This window comes from Triturus cristatus, chromosome 6 (genome assembly GCF_964204655.1).
Source record: "Triturus cristatus chromosome 6, aTriCri1.1, whole genome shotgun sequence".
Lineage (NCBI taxonomy): Eukaryota > Metazoa > Chordata > Amphibia > Caudata > Salamandridae > Triturus > Triturus cristatus.
The window spans coordinates 1914444788-1914464922 of record NC_140589.1 but is presented as its reverse complement, the minus strand read 5'-3'; the positions used below and the strand labels follow the sequence as shown (position 1 = coordinate 1914464922).

Below are 20135 nucleotides of genomic sequence, written 5' to 3'. Positions count from 1 at the left end.
GTTTTTTTTACACGGGGTTTGTAATGCTTCTGCAGCAAACTTATCTTGCTACTTGAAAGGTTCCCCAGTGGCCATGATCTGTCCTGTTTTCAGATTGCTCTCGAATCGGAGTTATTTGATGCTTAATGATCAAGGTTGCTATGGGAGGAAATCGGGCATAGCCTCTCATGTCACTGTTTCTTCATAGTTACTTGCTGTACACAAGTATTGTTTCCACCTGCACATACAGTTAGGAAGGCAATGCTTTGGCCTTCAAAACATTTTTCAGACATACACTTTGACGCCTTGAGCTGAATGCAGTAAGTCTTACTGTTCCAGAAGGAGGTAGCCTTAACATCTGCAAAAGAGACATTTGATATACAAGTTGCAAGGTCCTCCTCGGAGACAGTCACAACTCCGCACGGATTTCCCACAACATTTTAGCGAGATAGTGCACTGGATTTTTAACATGTACTTTTTCAAGAGTCTGGGCTCTGGCTTGGTTAGCAACTTCCAGATGGTTTTCAGAGTAATTCCATCATTCATAAACTCTGTGCTCGGAAGAGTCTTTGGAGGTCTTCCGTTGGTCCTGTTCCTGATGATTGTTGGGACTGTGATTTACATTTTTCTGCTCCATAATGGATGCCCCATTTTGAGACCTAAAGGAACTGGCACTTCCACATGTGCGCCTGTGCCATGAATGCATGGTACAGGGCTTCAGGGCACCTTTGCTTCAAGAACTAAATGAGCATTGGTTCTTATCCTTTCGGCCTGTTTCGCTTCAATGCATGCAGCCTGTGTTCTGCTGTCAGCTGTGCACCTTCAAGTGTGCCGTAGACTAGTTCCTAGGAATGCAATTGGCTCAGTCTCCGGACGTAAATGTACTGGTGGACCCCTTAAATACCCATTTCTATTGCTGCCCCCTGCGCCTTCTATTGCTTCTGAACGCATTCCATGAGCCCTTCTGGCATGCTTCTGCTCCTAGTGAATTGGATCTTGGCTCTGGACCCAGCTGGTTCCTGTTGATCACCCCGCAAGGGAGGTGTCCATTTCATGACAAAGACGGGGACCTGCATACTTTGCCTTCAGGTAACGGGTGTTGGATCATTCATTAGGGGGATCCCTGGCAGAAGACACATGGACCCTAGACACTTAGATTAGGGACACATCATAGGAGCACAGTATACTGCGTACTTATATGCTTGGATATATACATTGTTTAGCACGATGGTGGAACTGTTCATTCAGCTCACTGTCCTTATATTAATCATTACTTTTATCTGCTTCTGTCTATTGATCATCGCGGTTCATATATTTTATACAAGAATCATGATGGCTCAATAAATATTGAAAATGCCCCTGTGTGTATTCTTTGTTCACCTCTCAGAGAGCACAGTGACTGAGCGAAAGGGTTCTAGATGTTATCAACGTTTAAGTTGCCCAAACAAACACAGTTCCTACTGCAAAGTGGAGACAGCACAACAGCAGCAATTACAAATGAGGAGAAGGATTAGGAGAGCAATGATGGATCCAGCAAGTAAGAAGCTTATATAAGTACATACAACATGTCTCTCTGTATAGACATGAGACCTAAAAAGGTCTGGTCACTCTAGAAATCATAATACATGGTTTGATGCCATTACTGCTTTACCTGATACACCAAGGACATTCAGAGTAGTCCTCTCTGGGTCACATGACAGGTCCAGTACCTCATGTTGTCAAAGACAAGCCTAGGCCTCTTTGTACACACTAGATTAGTGCGACACAAAGGCCATATTGAAGTCAGGATCCCAGAAATACATGCAGTTGGCGACTCAGGGAGGGTATCACACCCATAAACCATGCAGGGGACAGTCACATTCCATCAAAAATGACTATTAATGGAGCAGCTTTACAGGGAGTATATGACTATTAATAAGCTGCACTGTAAGAAATGTTAAAGTTGCATTTCAACAGCAGCTTCATGAGTAGATCAGAAACTCAGTGGCTGCACTGTTGGCGAGACACTGAGAGGCTGCACTCCAGGCCTCTCCTCCTTTGTCAACAAAATACAAAGATCCCTGCCCCTGGACTTCAAAAACAGTGGCATCTTTTCAACACTACATTACAAGCATCTCCCGCACTTTTCTCTCTCTTATCAACACCAGTTCAGATGATGCATCTTCCACTCTCCTTCACCCTGGCGTGTTCCATCTGCTGCTCATCTGTTCTGTCTGGATCACCCTAGGACCACAGACTCGCTGCACACAAGTACAGGACGAACGAGGTACCTGCTGAAGGAAATAGTGCCCTTCATCTGCTTGTCCAGAGAAGCATGGCGCACCGCCTCACCGTCCGCACGGTTCCAGATGGGAGCTATGACAAGACGTGTGTGCCCAGTACTACAATTTAAGAATTTAGCTCATCAGGATGCCTACACGTTTCTATGTAGCTTCGATTCTGAACTTATTTCCTCTGCTGTTTCATTATTTATTAGTGGTGCTATAAAAGAAAGGAAACCTTTATCTCTGTATGATAAACTGGTATAGGACTATGAATAAGGTATCTGAAATTACCATTTTATCCTTTTATAAAGTCTAAGGGCCATATTATCAAGAACGGCAATAACATTATTGCCGTTTTAGCGGCAGGAAACTGCCGCTAAAACGGCGATAAGGGGCTTGATAATATGCCCTAGATAATTCAATAGAAGTCCAGGTTTGATGTCCTTCACACCAGAACCTGGGCTTCTATTGAAATTCTCAAGCTCATATTATCAAGACCCTTATCGCCGTTTTAGCAGCAGTTTCCTGCCACTAAAACGTCGATAAGGTTATCGTCGTTCTTGATAATATGGCCCCATATTCTTTTTTTATTACATGTTTTTTACTGTTGGATTTTACATATTTTAGTACGAAATCTATGAATGTATTTTATTTTTGCTTGCTTTCATGATTATCAAATTTGAAATCGAATAAAGCTTTGACTTGACTTGACTTGACAAGAAGTATGCCAGCACAAACTGTGGCCCTACAACAGAGACGAGTGTCCGAGTGTAATCTGCATCTGGACCTTGATACCTGCCTTGGAACACAAGCCTGAGAGGGGGACCTGTTTAGTACAAGGAAGGAGGCACACCCTGGAGAGGGGGAGGGGGGGGGGGGTCAGGGGGAAAGAATCTGAGGGCCCGACAAGCACGGTAGGCAAAGTGCAAATAATATATTAATGATGCCCATCCAAAAATCCCAGATCAAGGGACAGATCCAGATTGTATGAAAGAAGGAACCCTCATCTCCCTGACATCTCAAGCACTGCAATGTCTGAGCTCTTCCCATGATATGTAGGCGACGCCTAGCATAATAAACTCTATGTAGCATTTTAAATTGCACTAGGCGCAGGCTAGTTTTGATTGCCACCTCCCCAGGGTGCATCAATGCAGGCGGCCAATCTATGTCTCCCAGTTACCCGAGATCTTTCCCATGCTTCCCGCAGCTTGCAGAGAGCACCAGGCATATTGTTGTAAAGGGTCTTATAAGTCACAGAGATCGCCTGCTTTCCCAGCTGCTCAGTCAGGAGCTGGTCTTAAAAGTGGAGACTACTGTAGTATGTAGTGTTTGTGCTTATTAAAAAAATTCCCATAATCCCTCTGAAGCGATGCAAACAACATGATGTCACCGCCCTCCAACAGATCCCCCACTTTAGATATTCCAAGCAAGTCCCAGGGTCCAAATCCCCCAACTTCCGCATTTCGGGGACACATGTCCTCCTCCAATAACGTTGTTTCTGTTAGGCCTCTCATGCCACCCAATCAATTTCAATGCCTTTTCCCAAGCCATCTAAGTGACATGTGTCACCGGTAGGATACGTTCTGCCCTGCCACCTCCGTATAGATATAGGAGATGTGACCCACCGATCCATTGTGTCCATTCCCCCTAAATGTGGAGTGGTTGTCTGGGCGAGTTACCAGTTATTTATAATGATGAGGTGCGCAGCCCAATAATAAGCTCGTATGTGCGGCAAGGCAAGTCCGGCATTATATTGGTTGTGTTGCAGGGATTTTAGAGTGAGGACCCCCCTCTTACAACAGTTTCCTCATGTCACTCTCTATGGATTGGAAAACCTTGGGGGGATACCATAATATGTATCTTCCAGGAAATAGAGCAATTTGGGCAAAGAGATCATCTTGAACATAGGTGCTCTCCGCATAAGTGTGAGGGGCAGCCTGCTCCATCTCTCCATCTTTCCTAGACGGGATCGGATACCCCACTGAGGTTGCGAGGACAGCAGGTTCCTCTCTCTAATGTCATAAAAATACCCTGATATTTGAATCTGAGGTACGTGTAGGTTAACTGTTGGGGTAGAGGGTATCTCCAAGCCCTCTTGTGGGAGAAAGAGCACAGATTTATCCCAGTGAATACAGTATCTGAAATGCCTCCCATACTCCTAAAATACTTGGAACGTCACTGGCAGAGACAAGGAAGGCTCAAATACAATAGGACATCATCCGCATAGAGCAACATTTTTTCCTCGGCCTCTTTCTCATCCGGGAGCTGGAAGCCACGAATGTCAGGGTGGTTCTGAACTGCACAGGTTAAAGACTCTAATGTCAGGGTGAAAAAGAAGGGGGACCCTGGGCAGCCCTGCCGAGTGCCTCTACCAATGGAAAATTCCTTAGAGACCACACCGTTTACCCTGATTGCTGCCACTGGGGCCTGGTATAGCAACTGTACCCACCTCCTGTAGCGGGGACCAAAACCAAATGTAACCAGAGTACTATCCAAGAAGGGCCAATGTACTGCCTCAAACGACTTCTTGGCATCCAATGCAAGGAATATATGAGGGTCGGGCGCCTCCAGACTTCATATAGCCAGTTGTTGCTGCTATGGAGATTATAGCGGGTGGATCTCCCGGGCATAAACCCAGACTGGTCTCTATGAATCAAAGGCGTTGTGACTTGCAGCAGTCTAGCTGCCTAGATTGTGGCCAGGATTTTCACCTTGATATTAAGTAGTGAGATCAGGCAGTAAGAACTGCAGCCGTCCCTAGGCTTGCCGTCCTGGGGTATAAACACTAGTACAGCCCATTGCAAATTCGGAGGAGTGCCCTGTTTACCAGAAGGCTTGAAAATCGTTTTTAAAATCCAGCATGAATCCCATTAGGTCCCAGGGTCTTATTAGCTTTAAGCTTAGTAATAGCAGATTATACATCTGCCAGGGGGATCCCCACTTAAAGCGCCTCTCTCGCCTCGGCATCGAGGGTCAGCATTGTTATCAACTGCAGATATTGGTCAATATAGAGCTGGGTCTGGAGCGGCCGAGACTCTTCTCGTAGTATTGCACAAAGGTTTCTGCGATCGCTTCATCAGATTCCACAGAGGCACCCCGGGAGAGTCTAATCTGGTGTAACCATCTGGCTTCTGCTTCCCGTCTACCCAGCCAGGCAAGAAGTTTACCCGCTTTGTCTCCGATGTCGCAGAGGTGGTGCAGGGAGGCCATCATCTGAGTCTTGGCTCCCTCCTGCTCTAAGGACTTGTATTCCTCCCTCAGTAGTGTTATCTATCTAGAGGTGGGGTCAGGGTCTGGGCCAAGTTTATCCTTGGCATTCAACAGCCTGCGTTCCACCTCTTCCAAGACTCCCACTTGTTTCCTTCTCTTACGTGATATGAGGTTTTGGGCGCCATCATTGAGGACCTCTTTATATGCCTCCCAAAGTGTGGTTTTGTACATGACTGAGTGCCCGTTTTCTTGAAAATACAGTTCAGAGTTCACCCTCAACCCGACAGCCCCCTCCCTCTCCCTCAAATCCTGTGCATTTATCTTCCAGCCCGTCCCCCTCCTTGAGGGTACGATCTAACTTCACCAACAGAGGGAAGTGATCCCACAGGCCGCTGGCTAGTAATCAGCCCGTTGGACCATAACCACTTGTCCTGCGGGAGCATTAATATTACCTATGCGAGAAAAAGCTTTATGAGCCCCCGAAAAGTATGAATATTTTTGTTCAGTAAGATGGGCACACTGCCATAGGTCTGAGAGGCCCAGGGTGACTGCAAAAAAAGCGAGTTGGGTGGCTTCTGTGTTAGCTCCACGAGGACCAGACTTATTACTCTCGGTCTTCATTACATCATTAAAATCATCTCCCAAAAGTTGGAGTGGAGAGTCTGCTTTCAGCAATACCTTGTCTATTGTTTTAATATATAAAAAGGTGTTTTTTTCTAAACATGATGGCTACTCCTCTTGACCCAGAGGTGTACCTCGCAAGGGCGACTGTGGCGTAATCCTGCTACATCTTCACTGTCCGAGCCCAATGAGCCCCCCTGGTCTCACTTCGGGTCACTCCGCCTCCAGGTGGTGGTGTCAATTTGCTGTCAGGAGTAGCGTCCTCTCTGACCGATTAACGGCACTGCGCGTGGGCCTCTCCCCCCTCTTTTTCCTTGGCCAACTGGGCCCAGAAATGGGGTGCTGGGCTCTGTCCAGCTTCACTTGGAGCGCAACAGAGCTCCCCAAATTCCTCTTCATTGGGGCCCAGGAATGGGGACCTGGGCCCCTAGGACCTCTTTAAAGGGGGCGCGATGGCACTCCACTACTTGACTTTGTCGGGGCCCAGGGATGGGGTCCTGCATCCCTTGTGCACCTTCACAGGGGGTGCAACGGCGATCCCCAGCGTTACCTTCGGCGGGTCCAGGGATGGGGTCCTGGGTCCCTCGGGCATTTTCACGGGGGCACGACGGCGCTCCCCGATTTTAATTCAGCAGGGCCCAGGGATGGTCTCCTGGGTCCCATAGGCACCTTCACTGGGGCACAACGGCGCTCCCTGACTTTTAATTCTTCTGGGGGCTGCCCCTGGGACCTGACCCACTCCGGGGCACATTAGAAACCGGCGGCAGAGCCCCACACGCTTCTTCATCGGTCCGGTAAAGGTCACCTACCTTCTGGGGGGCCATCTCTGCCCCCGGTGGACTGATTTCGCCGCTCTTGGTCTCTTTTAACTCCTTGTGCCCAGCCCTCGCCATAGGGAGCACTTTAGGCCGCCCTCCTGACCTCCAAGAGGGCGAGCTCAGCATGGAGCTGGCTTCACTGGCTCCCTGCACCAGACTTTCACCTGGATCTCTTTCTGGGCCTCTCCTCCTCATGTGCAGAGGCACAAGCCTTCCCTCACTGCTCCTGGACTCCCTCAGAGGCACAGTCCAGAGACCTGGTGCAGTCAGGGGGTTCCTGCTACCAACTGCCCATGGTGCTAGCCTCCAGCACCAGTCTTCTTCAGCAAAACCACACCCCAGGGAGTGCTCCTCTTCCTGTATAAGATCTTCTAAGAGAAAATTGAGGGGGCTGGCAGGAATGCACTTGTGCCCTATCCTGCAGTGACACATCACCCCTCAGCACCTGATCCCTCCTTCCTGCACAGGCCTCTGAGATACTGCAAGATGGTGTCGTCCAGGGGTCTCATGCCAGATGGTCTCGGAAAAGCTCCCTTCCCCCCCTGCGGACTTCACGGCCCGGACCTGGAGAAGGCCTGGTGCCTGGCACCGGGTGACAGCTGCTGATTGATGCCCTGCAGCTTCACCCCATCTCTCCCTCCTGGAGAGAAGACCTCCGCCCTTGGGAACACTTGGAGTGAAGGGCTAGTCCTCTCATACTACAGCTTGGGGAGGAAGGTAATTATTCCAGCCTGGCAGGGTCACACCAGCCTGGGGCTCTGGTTCTGAGCCAGATGAATATAACATTTCTGGATGACCCATAAGCAGTGCAGATATGCCTTTGGACATAACAGAATGATTCTTGTCACACAACTTACAGCGCACTTTTGTGTGAGTCTGGAGTTTGTAGGCCCAAGGGAACTGAAACTACCCCATGTGGTCTCCTTCTCAAAAGGACTATAATGGAGTGTTCTGACAGTGAACCAGTTAAGCACACTGACTATCTCTTACATGTGTCTCCCCACAATAAGGACTATTCCAGGTTACCACCCACATCTGCATTAGTTGCTTCTACTCCATTCTATCTGTACAAAGCTCCTGGGCTGCGCACAACAGCCTTTAAATGGGTGCACACACGTGTCCACATGTAACCAGTCCTGGCCCCTTTACCCTGGATGCCGCGCAGCGGCCTTATCTCACAAGGTGGACACCTGTGGAAACCTCATGTAGTCCATTTTATCATGAGTTTACTGTGGATGAGTCCCAGATTATGAGGTTCTCCCACAGTAAAAGTGCAAATTTCAGGTGTTCTGTCTGTAGGTTTATCACAAAGAGACGCAAACCTGAATGTAGAGTCTGTGGGTTTAACACAAAGAGGCACAAACATGAATGTAGGGTCCTTAGGTTTAACACAAAGAGGCACAAACATGAATGTAGGGTCTGTAGGTTTAACACAAAGAAGCACAAACCTGAATGTAGAGTCTGAAGGTTTAACACAAAGAGGCACACACCTGAATGTAGAGTCTGTAGGTTTAACACAAAGAGGCACAAACCTGGATGTAGATTCTGTACGTTTAACACAGAGGCACAAACCTGGATGTAGATCTGTGGTTTAACACAAAGAGGCACAAACCTGAATGTAGAGTCTGTATGTTTAACACAAAGAGGCACACACCTGAATGTAGAGTCTGTAGGTTTAACACAAAGAGGCACAAACCTGGATGTAGATCTGTGGTTTAACACAAAGAGGCACAAACCTGAATGTAGAGTCTGTAGGTTTAACACAAAGAGGCACAAACCTGAATGTAGAGTCTGTAGGTTTAACACAAAGAGGCACAAACCTGAATGTAGAGTCTGTAGGTTTAACACAAAGAGGCACACACCTGAATGTAGAGTCTGTAGGTTTAACACAAAGAGGCACAAACCTGGATGTAGATCTGTGGTTTAACACAAAGAGGCACAAACCTGAATGTAGAGTCTGTAGGTTTAACACAAAGAGGCACAAACCTGAATGTAGAGTCTGTAGGTTTAACACAAAGAGGCACAAACCTGAATGTAGAGTCTGTAGGTTTAACACAAAGGCACAAACCTGAATGTAGAGTCTGTAGGTTTAACACAGAGGCACAAACCTGAATGTAGAGTTTGTATGTTTAACACCAAGAGGCACAAACCTGAATGTAGAGTCTGTAGGTTTAAAACACAGAGGCGCATACCTCAATGAAGAGCACATAAACTAATATCTTTTTTTTTTTTTTTTCCTCATATGCCACCAAGGTTCTATATGCGCAATCAATAGGCTTACAAGCAATATGCTGTCACAGTTCATACCAACTGGGAGGGATAGTCATGGAACCGGGGCCTCGTCCCACAGCAATAGAGCTTGACATACCAGCGATCGCCATACCATAACCTCAGGAGTTCAGCCAGGGTGAGCTAAGTGCTGAAAAAGGAATCAGAACACCGCTTATACCAAGCAGTGGGATAGATGGCTTAATCATTGGACCTGGGGGAAAAAAAAAAAAAAACCAGAGTCTCACTGATCCCATTTAAGAAGGTGCCAAAATAATCTTTTGTCTGGATTCCCAGCTCTAGCCAAATGAAACTTAGAAACATGCAGGGCAGAGGCGTACCAAACATTGATAGAAGGAGGTAAAGGGTCCTTCCACTTTCTGCATATCTCTCTTCTAGCCAGTAGTATAGCGTAAAATACTAGCTTCTTCGCAGAGCTGGAGACCCCCTCTAAGATTCCGAAAATCACCAACTGGGGATGTACAGTTATTTTGGAGTCTATTGAAGACAACAGGATCTTACAAATGGCTTCCCAAAACTGGGACAGAAGGGGACATTCATAAAACATGTGAATGTCAGAGGCTGCTAGGAGTCCACATCTAGCACACACCACCATATTCCCCTGAGTAAATTTAGAAAGTCGAAGGGGGGAATAATATGCTCTGTGAATAGTAAAGATGTGGTTCCTACGCAACCACGCCGGTTTCACCACATCCCACAGCAGTCTACAAGATGTTCTCCATAACTCTTGCAAATCAGTATTACGTATATCAGCCCCCCAGAGTTCATCTGGAAGCATAAATACTCCGTCCATCTCATCCAAAATCAGATTGTACCAGGACGAGATCTCCTTCTTAGCAGGGGGTCTATCAATTAACAAAGTAATAAGGGTACTATAACCACCTACTGGAAATTTATTTTTTCGAGAGGGCTGTGCAGAATAGGAGCGAGACCAGCTGGACATCTGCAGATATTTTAGCCTAGCTAGGCCAGGGCCAATCTTTCTACTCAAACACTCCCAGGAGAGCAGTTCCCCCTCAACAAATAGATCACCCCAGACCTCCACCCCTGCCTCTCTAATAGGTACTGCAAGTGAGTCTCCCAACCAGGGTGGATTATCGGGGAGATCCCATAAGGGAGTTCTACAGCTATAGTACCCTATTTTAATGGATTTTGAAACCTGGGCCCAAGTCCTTGCCATTCCCAAAAGAATTTTCAATTTAATTTTTTTAAAGAACTTGGGATCTCCGAATTTCAGTAGGAACCCAGACTGGCTAACCCCTTCTCCCCTAAGCAGAGTGGTGTATAGAGTTCCCACCCCATACTCTAATGATTTTTTTAACAACACCCTGGCATGAGATAACTGGAACGCCCAGGCATAGACCTGGATGTCCGGGGCAGCCAGCCCCCCCTTTTCCCTGCGCCTCCTCAACTTTTTCCACGAAATTCTTGGAAGATGTTTATTCCAGATAAAAGTGTTAATCTCGGCCTGAAAAGTTTTAATAGGGTTTAGATCAAAGTACAGAGGGATAGTGTTGAAAAGAAAGGAAATCTTTGGCAAAACAGCCATCTTAACCAAGTTAGCCCTTCCTAATAAAGACAATGGAAGATGGGACCAAGACTGAAGCAACTTACGGCAGTCCTTGGCTACCTTGGAAAAATTGATATTTACTATCTGATCTATATTTTCCACAATATCGAGGCCCAGGTATCTCAATTTATTTCCTGGCTGAATACCCGAGATACAAAAGCTCTTATCCATACCCCAGGTCAACATCTCGGTTTTTGAAGCGTTGATCTCGTACCCGGACACTACCCCAAATTCCGAGGCTAGCTTAACTATTTCCGGGAGAGCCGTACGGGCATCAGAGGTGAAAATGAGGATATCATCAGCGTACAGGGCCACTTTCCTTTCCCAACCCCTGTACGCGAACGCCTTGATGTCAACATTATCCCTTAAATTTTGAGCGAATGGTTCAACGTATAGATCGAAAAGAAGTGGGGAAAGGGGGCAGCCCTGTCGCGTACCCCTCGATGTTAAAGGGGTCAGACAAGATGCCATTAATCAGTACACAGGCACTTGGGTTCTGATATAGTAGACTGATTGTCCGGCGAAACCCTGCTCCCACATTGAACTTTGCCAAGGCCTCCGACAGATACAACCAATTAACTCTGTCGAAGGCCTTGGGGGCATCCAAGGTAAGAACCGCCAGGGGGAGAGACTCCAGAACTGCCAAGTCGATAGCCCCTATTAAATCAAAAGTTAATTCATATAGCTGTCGCCCCCTGACAAACCCTTTCTGATCCGGGTGTAAGATATTGTGGGCAACAAGAGCTAATCTATTGGCCAGAATTGAGGCAAATATTTTAAAATCGACATTTAGTATGGAGATTGGCCTATAGGAACCACATGCAGTAGACGGTTTCCCTGGTTTTAGGATTACAGTAATAGACGCACTGTCCCATGATGTAGGGGGCCGACCACCATCCAGTAAAATATCGTTAAACAATAGTACCAAGAAGGAGACAAGTTCCTGCTCCAGGACTTTATAAATTTCAGCCGGTAGGCCGTCTGTACCGGACGCCTTCCCCTTTTTGGCATTATGTATAGCCTTGATAACTTCCTCCTCCGAGATTACACTATCCAACCTCTCACTTTGCTCATCAGAAAGTGCTGGTAGTGTGATCTTACTGAGCCAATCTTTAATACTAACTGGACTGATGTTCTTATCCTCACAGTAGATATTTTGAAAAAATTCTCTGAAGGCGGATCTAATATAGTCATCCCGGGTGAGTGGGGAGCCTTTGACATTAATCACCTCGATGTTATTACGAACTTGGTCTGTTTTGGCTTTCCATGCCAATAGCTTCCCTGCTCCTTCTCCATACTGGAAATGTGCGAGCTTACTGGCCTCCCATCTTTCTTGTATCCGCTGATTTAAGATAGAAGCAAGGTGGCCTTTTAAAGAAATTAATCTTCCAGACAAAAGAGAGCGATCCCCTGATGTAATGGAATCAGCGTCTAGTTCTAACTGAGTCTTAGCGATGTTTGCTTCCACTGATGTCACTGCCTCCTTGTATTGCCTCCTCCTGTAAACCATTTTGTTTGTAATAAGGCCTCTCACGAAAGCTTTAAGAGAGTCCCACACCACTCCGGTGCTTGCCGATCCTACATTTGTTGTTAAAAAGTGACTCACCTCAGACTTAAAAAAAAGAACATCGTCTGGGTGAGAAAGTAAGGAGCGATCAAAGGACCAACTTCTAGCCGACAAACTTAGCATCGAAATAAGCTCCATGGTTACTGCAGAGTGGTCTGATAGATGTAATGGGAGGTATTTAACATCTTTAACAGAATCTACTAATGTATGGCTGATTAATACAAAGTCTATTCTGGATTGGTGGCGATATTTTTGATTCCTATAAGAGATACCCAGCTGTTCACCTGCCCTTAACCTCCAAATGTCCACATAACCATATTGCTTCATTTCATTAAGCAAAAAGGATCTAGATTTTGATGGAATTCGAGATCGACTATTATGCGATTTATCAAGAGTGGGGTCTAGGACAATATTAAAATCACCTGCAAAAATTACAGGCTCTGGGAAGGACAAAAGGTGGGAAAAAATTACCTCCAAAGATGACGGATCGTCCTGATTAGGACCATAATACCCCACAATAGTAAACTGACTACCCAAAATAGACAGGGAGGCAATAACCCATCTACCCGCTGGGTCAACCTTAAAATCTAACACTTTAGCCCTAAGTTGTTTTTTAAAGATAAGTGAAACCCCTCTACAAGTCAAAGACTGAGAAGTAGAAATTGAAAAGTCAATCCACTTATTCTCCTTAACTAACGTATCCATTTCATCCTGAACCAGATGCGTCTCTTGCAGGATAATAATCTGTGCCTCTGAATCCCGAAGATTTTGAAGTATTTTTCTGGCCCTAGGTTTAGTACGCAGGCCATTTACGTTCCAAGATATTATCTTTAAATTAGCCATCTGCACATAAACTAATATCATGATCGACTATTTAAACCTCTTTGAAGATCACAACATCATGATGTCATAACAAGAAACCAGCTCCCTTTCCAATCACATGTTGACTGTATCCCTGGCTTTGACTCTGTACCGCCCCCCCACTTTGGCTAGGAGGGTGGTACACAAATACTACATAGATGGAACATTTACATTTAACACGTAGCCACATACCTAAAAATAACACATTCATGGTTAATGTACAGAGGCACATACCTGAGAGTAGAGCAATTTATCATCCCAGGCCTCATGATTTCCTGAGCGTTTGGTCCGAAGTGTACCTTCGACATTTCGAGAGTCTTTTCTCCTTGGCAATGCTTTAAGCAGAATGAAAGTGCTTTGAAATCGACCATTGTATAACTGTAACTTCCTTCAGAATTGTCCATTTTGATTTTCTGAATATTATCCATGGCCCTGGAAGTAATCTCTTCATCTTGAGTCTCATGCAAGCAGTGGAAAACATCCAGTAGCAGTCTTTCCTTTTTTGGCTCTTGAAGCCACACTATCAGCTCAGCTCTGGTCCTGGGGGATATTTTACACCCTAGGACTTTCTCCTCTTGACGCAATCGGTCTTTGTTGATCAGCCCAAATAAGAATCGCACTGTTAGCATTAAATGGCCCTTTGTCTGCTCACTATATTCCTTCAATAAATGCTTTAAATCTCTCTGAGGGTTTGGTGAGCCCACATCCAAGTCAAGGATGTAGAACATGGCTGCAAAAAACTCCTGAAAGCTGAGGTGGATGAAGCTGTAGGCTGTGCAGACGCCAATGTCTTGCTGAAAGATATCCTGATTGAGAAACAGCGACTGGATGTCTGACGCTTCGAGGTCGTATTGTCTAAGGTCCTCCTCATCGAAGAGGATTCTCTGCTCAAAGATGCCATTGAGTGCCAGGGAGCAGAGTTTCTTCAGGCTCCTTTGCAAGGTCTGTACAGAAGCACCACTATGGTCCCTCAGCAAAGTAGTCAAGAAGTACAAATAGACCGATGTTGTGGTCTTTGAAGAATTCTTAATGTCCTGGCCTCTCTCCATCTGCTGCCTGGTGACAGTGCACACGATCCAGCAGACGATGGGGAGGAAGCACATGGTGTACAGGGTGTCATTGTCTTCCACCACGGCAAGGGCTTGTGATGCCTGTTCATCATTGCCAAAGAAAGCATTGAAGTACGACTTCCTGTCCTCTTTCCTGAATCCCATTATCTCGGCACAAAGGTGAACTTTGACCTTTATGTCCCCCCTGAGCCGTTCCAGAGCCGCCGGGCGTGTGGTGATGATCATGGAGCACGGCGACAGGATATTTCTTCTCAACAGGTTACTCAGAGTGACTTCCACAGGATTCTTCTGACACGGATCACTGCAGTGCTGGTCCTCCTGCAAGTCGAGAGAGAACTTCAGCTCATCAAACCCATCAAGGATGAACAGTATCTTGCTGGGATCAGCCAGCAGCGCGCTCCTTGGTATCGTCCTGTCCAGGCAGCCGGCTGCAATCAGATCAATGACACTTTTGTGGCATCTGACTTGGTTGATTTCTCTGCAGCTGAGGTAGAACACATAATCAAACAGTCCCTGGTAGAGCTCTCCTAGAGCCCAGTCCAGCATGAGTTTTTGGGCTGTCATGGTCTTCCCAATGCCCGCTGGACCCTGCAGCACTATGGTCCTGGGTCTGTGCCCATCCTCCATGGAGTCGAAGAGAGCATCTAAACCAATAAAATGCTTGTGGGCCAGGCCGTCCATTATCTCAGTGTGCTTTCTGCCTCTTGACACGATCTCGTGCTGACGCTCCTGCTCGCTGCGATGATTCTGGACAATCAGCAGCTTTGTGTACCTTTTCTGTAGTGGGACCGTCTCACCCACCAGGGCGTTCCTGTCTTCTATCACTCTGTATCGCTCTACAATATGCTTCATGTATCTGTCCCTGTAATCTGAGAATCAGAACATGGTAAATATCTCATGGACAGAAAATCAAAATCACCATCACCAAAGCAACTTGCAGAAGTATATTTCAGTTTTGTTGTGTTTAGAAATTTGCAAAGAAATAACTGCTGCCCCAAAGGAACTCCTGGAGCTAGCAATGACAGAGCTGACAGAAAATAACAGGCAGAACTATCCTAGGTCAGAGTTTAAAAATCCAGTTTTTAAGTGACTTTTCTGTTGGGCTGGTTCCACAAGGGGGCAGAGTAGGAGGAAGCGCATTCTCAGCCTTTGGTGCCCAATGAAACAGAGCTCCAAAGGCCGGCAGCCATGAGGAGGATTCTGAGAACATCAGCAGGTCAGGATGTGATGGGCTCAGTAACCATGAACCGGGGCATCACTTCAACATCTATTGGAGAAAGGCCCAGCCTGAGCCTTGAAAATACAGCTCTTGGCCACAAAAGACAATGCGTATTTTAGGTGTGTCCAGAAATACATTTGTGGCACGTGTGCCCCAGAATGATACAGAGCAGTATTTTCATTGATCTACAGGCGAGAATAGAAACACTCTAACCTTCATGCAGAGGGAAATACTAGAGCCAAAGGGACCAAGCATTTGCAATGCAATCGGTCTCGCATTTGCGAAAGTTTAAGCTATTGGCATTGTAATTGACAATGTTTTTTATTTATCTGTTTTGCTAATTAACCATTAAATAAAAGGCATTGTCATTTACAATGCCAATAGCTCAAAGTCTTGTAAATGCGAGACCTATTCAAAGAAGCAGCCTCCATTGTCCCGGCTGCTGGCAAAGTGAAAGCAAGCATGGCGTGCTAAATGTTGCAGCAAAGCATGTGCAGGCACATGCATCAAAGTAGGATTTTGTGAGTCCTTAATTGCGATAATGAAGGAATCGCAATCAAGGACTCGCAAAAGCCTATGCATGTAGGAATCGCTATGAAAGTAGCGATTCCTACACATTCCTTATTTGCGACTCGCAAATAAGGAATGGCTTCCCATTCATTCCTATGGGCCTACAGACCCATAGGAATGAATGGGAAATTGCATGTACAATTTGCAAGTATCAATTGGTACTCGCAAATTGCGCATGCAATATCAAGGGTACAAGGGTGTCAAAAGGACACCCTGTTGCACCCCTGAAATTGAGCTGTGCACAAATGTTGCGCACACACATGTTCCAAGGACATGTGTGTGTGTAACCTTCAACTTTGAAAAATGTACTTTAGTGCATTTTTTAAAGTTTTTGCAATTTACCATGAAGTTCAACTTCATGGTAATTTGCGACCCCTAGTAGCGAATCGCTATTTCAAAGTGATTCTTGCATTGCATTTAAGAAATCGCAAAATGTAATTCCTTAAATGCAATCACAATTTGAGAACTCGCAATTAATTGCGAATTCTCAAACTGCAAAGGCCTTGACCCTTGATGCATCGCAAAAGCTAATTTTGCGATCGCAAACAGCAGATTTTTGCGAATCGCACCATTTGTGATATTACACATTCCTTGTGGCCCATAACTCACTTTTATGACTATTTTTTTCACCTCTACACTGATTTTTGCAATGCCTGTCTTTTATTCGGAGCACTAGTCACGCATACTGTATTTTAACAATGTTCCTTCACAAAGCGCCCTTTTTCAAGATGTGACATTATCAACGTCCTACTGGGATCTTCTCATGCCTTCATCATGGTTGCACGACTGGCTGTTCCTTTATCATCAATGCTATTAGTTGTTGTAGGTTTCTGTGAGGTACATTAGAAGCCATTTCGCTTCATATCTCGCCGTTTTGCTTGAGAACACCTTGCACTACGAAAGGTGATGTTGACATTCTGCAAAACAATGCCACACTAACAGCATCCCGATACCATCACAATTGGTTCTTCTGTCTTTCCCCATGAGCCCTGGCAATTGATTGCGTCTGAGTATTATGGAGATGGTTGCTTTCTATGCCTGACGTACTTACCACCCTCGTACGCCTGCTGTGTCTTCTCCTGAGTTCTCTTTGGTCTAGCTTTTTGTGATCTTCAACGAGTCAACCATTCCACGGCTCTGTCATATGGGTAGACTCAAGTCAATGTCGCACTCATCTCGCCCACTCAAACCTCAGATTCTGAAGAATTCAAAGGTTTTTTCTGCTCTTTCACAACTGGAAGATTCTCTTAATTTGTCTGGCTCTGCTACGCCAATGCATCCTTCCAGGCACTCGCCGGATAACTCTAAATCCAACACGAAGAGGCTTAAGTCGGACTCCCTCTCGCCTCCAAAGCATTCTGGTCCAGTATCCATGGAATTATTGTTAGAAGAAATAAGATCCTTGCGTCCTTTCATGGAAGAGACAAACAGTAAGCTCCAGGTTCTCACGGACAATTGGTCGCAAATGGAGACGAGGGTTACATCAATTGAAAAATCTGTCCAGTCGTTCCAAGAAACATCTTCTGTTGTCTCGAACCTGAAATCTCAAGTTTCAGATCTCCAACAACAAGTAGAGCAGTTGGAAAACAGAAACAGACGCAACAATCTTCGTATTTATGGCCTAGTTGAAGGACTCGAAGGGTCTGACCCAATTACTTTCTTCAAGACGTTCCTTCCCAAGCTCTTGCATTTGCCACAGGATAAGGCTCTCAATATTCAGCGTGCTCACAGACTGGGTCGGCCACCTTCTTCTGCTTCTCCCTCACAGAGACCCAGAGGGGTCATCATCTACTTTCTGGAATACTTAGATCTCTTGATGGTTTTGACGGCGGCCAAATCTTCTCCGAATCTGTCTTGGTCCGGCTCATCCCTATTCTTTGCACAGGACTATGCTAAGGCCACCGCCAATCGTCGCAAGGTGTTTCTCAGCCTAAGAGAAGATCTGCGCGCGATGGGGGCACGATATGGCCTTTATCACCCATGTTTTTTCAAGGTTACCTATAACAACAAGACTACAACCTATGAAGATCCTGTGCGTTTACAAAGCTTCATTAATGCGCACAAATCCTCTACCATGGATGTTTCCGGACCATCATCCTCTGCTCCTGGTTGACTAGTGCTTATGTGACTATTTGAAGGCTCTCTCTAGCTTGTTTTTGTTCAAAGTCCCTCGTTGGACTGCAGTTACCCTAAGTTCTTCTGTTTATTTAAATATCCACTTTGTCGATGTTCTGTTGTATATGCATGATGCTGTCCCCTGTTCTATTTGTTAGTCATAATCTCATCATAATCCCCTAGCATGGTTTAATTCCTTGTTCTTCTTTTTCGCTTTACAGGAATTTTTTCGTGTTCATTGGTGTCTCCCGGTCCCTGCTTCGTTGCTCGTGGATGTGCTACCTCACCCATGTGGTTCCTCCCCTCCCCCACCCTTTCTCGCATCCTTCCTCTGTAGGTATGTTTTTTCATTACTCCTTCAATTGTTTTTCCTGTGCATCCACCGTTCTTTCCCTCTGTCTCTTCCTACTCTTTATTCCCTTGTTCTCATTTTTGTCCATTTGTATCCATCTTGTCTTCTTACCTCTGATCGGAACCTTTAGATTGTGTAAGAGATGTATCCCTTGTTTCCTTACACACATTTGTCTCTCCGCCGTTTTCTTACTTTTGACTCTCTGCTTAAGTTTTTGTACTCCTCCCCTACACTTGTCCTTTCTTGATAACAAGTATGCTCTTATTTGCCCTCTTTTCTTCCTTCTCTTCAACATTTTCATGCAATCTTCTCCTCTTTCTTTATATCTTTTCTTCTTTTTATGGGTTTTTTATTCACTACTCATGTTTTCCACACTTTTTGTGGAATTATTATTATTATGTCATTAAATGTATTGTCATGGAATGTGAAGGGTATTAACTCTCCGATTAAGCGTCAAAGGATTTTGTCACACCTAGCCAAGTTGAACGTTGACATTGCATTCCTTCAAGAAACGCATCTAATTGATACAGAATCTGTTAAACTCAAACGTGGATGGGTGGGCGAACTCTTTTATTCACAGGGTGACGGTAAACGTAATGGTGTGGCAGTTCTTTGTCGTAAATCTCTCCCCTTTCAGGTCCTTACCCAAGAATCTGACGCTTCTGGTAGATGCGTCTACGCCAAGCTATCACTTAGGGGTGTTCCAATCTCTCTCCTTAATGTTTATGGCCCAACCACGGGTGAACCCTCTTTTTGGGCCAGTTTCTCTCCACTTCTAACTAAAGTTATGGATCACAATTTTATTCTGGCGGGAGATTGTAACCAACCGCTAGATCCCTTTATTGATAGGACATCTAAGACCCCCTATACTCCCAACAAAGCCCACAAGCTGTTTAGTCATGCTATTTCGCAACATAAGTTAGTAGATTCTTGGCGCCTATGTAACCCAAAATTACGGGAATACACTTTTTATTCTCCCTGTCACCGCTCCCAATCACGATTAGACTACATTTTTGTTTCCCATAATCTCGCCCAATCACTTTTACACTCCGAGATTGGCCCGATACTGCTTTCAGATCATGCTCCTGTTCTCACATATGTCGATGTATTCCCTAAGATTGTTGGTCCCAGAAGATGGCGTTTTAATAATTCCCTCCTTGCCGATTCCAAGTTTACAGCTACCTTCACCTCCTTTTTTGTTGATTTTTTCTCGATTAACGATAACGCCGCCCTCCCGGAGCATACTATTGGGGATGCCTTTAAAGCAGCGGCGCGTGACTTTATCATTAGTTACGTTGCAAACAAACGCAAAACTGCTTGAAGGTCCACCAAAAGTCTCCTTTCAGATATTAAGAGATTGGAACATGCCTATTTCACATCCCACTCTGCTGATAGCTTGACGGCCCTTGTTGCAGCAAAAATGAAATTTAATGAGAAATCTACAGAAGATGCCTCCCTGTACCTGCTGAATTCGACTGCTAAATTTTATGGGGGTAGGAACAAAGCAGGGAAGCTCTTAGCTAACTATTTGAAGATTAAGCATAATAAGTTAAATATTGAATCTATTTTTGACTCTGATGAAAATTTGAAACATGTAGATGCTGACATTCTTGCTGAGTTTTCACGTTTC

General features: G+C 45.5%; 1 protein-coding gene and 1 long non-coding RNA gene across 2 annotated transcripts in view; one reads left to right on the top strand and one right to left on the bottom strand.

The window, feature by feature from the left end:
* The window catches only part of LOC146822443 (NACHT, LRR and PYD domains-containing protein 12-like), a 341354-nt gene that overhangs the window by 202351 nt on the left and 118868 nt on the right, over nucleotides 1–20135 (bottom strand). Inside the window, exon 4 of the mRNA XM_085613551.1 lies at nucleotides 13414–15118. Within this exon, the coding sequence (XP_085469677.1) occupies nucleotides 13414–15118 (1705 nt within the window). The remainder of the gene's footprint in view (nucleotides 1–13413; nucleotides 15119–20135) is intronic.
* LOC146822444 (uncharacterized) overlaps nucleotides 1–20135 on the top strand; it is a 79930-nt gene that overhangs the window by 7770 nt on the left and 52025 nt on the right. Inside the window, exon 2 of the long non-coding RNA XR_014963306.1 lies at nucleotides 18375–18490. This is a non-coding gene — a long non-coding RNA (uncharacterized LOC146822444). The remainder of the gene's footprint in view (nucleotides 1–18374; nucleotides 18491–20135) is intronic.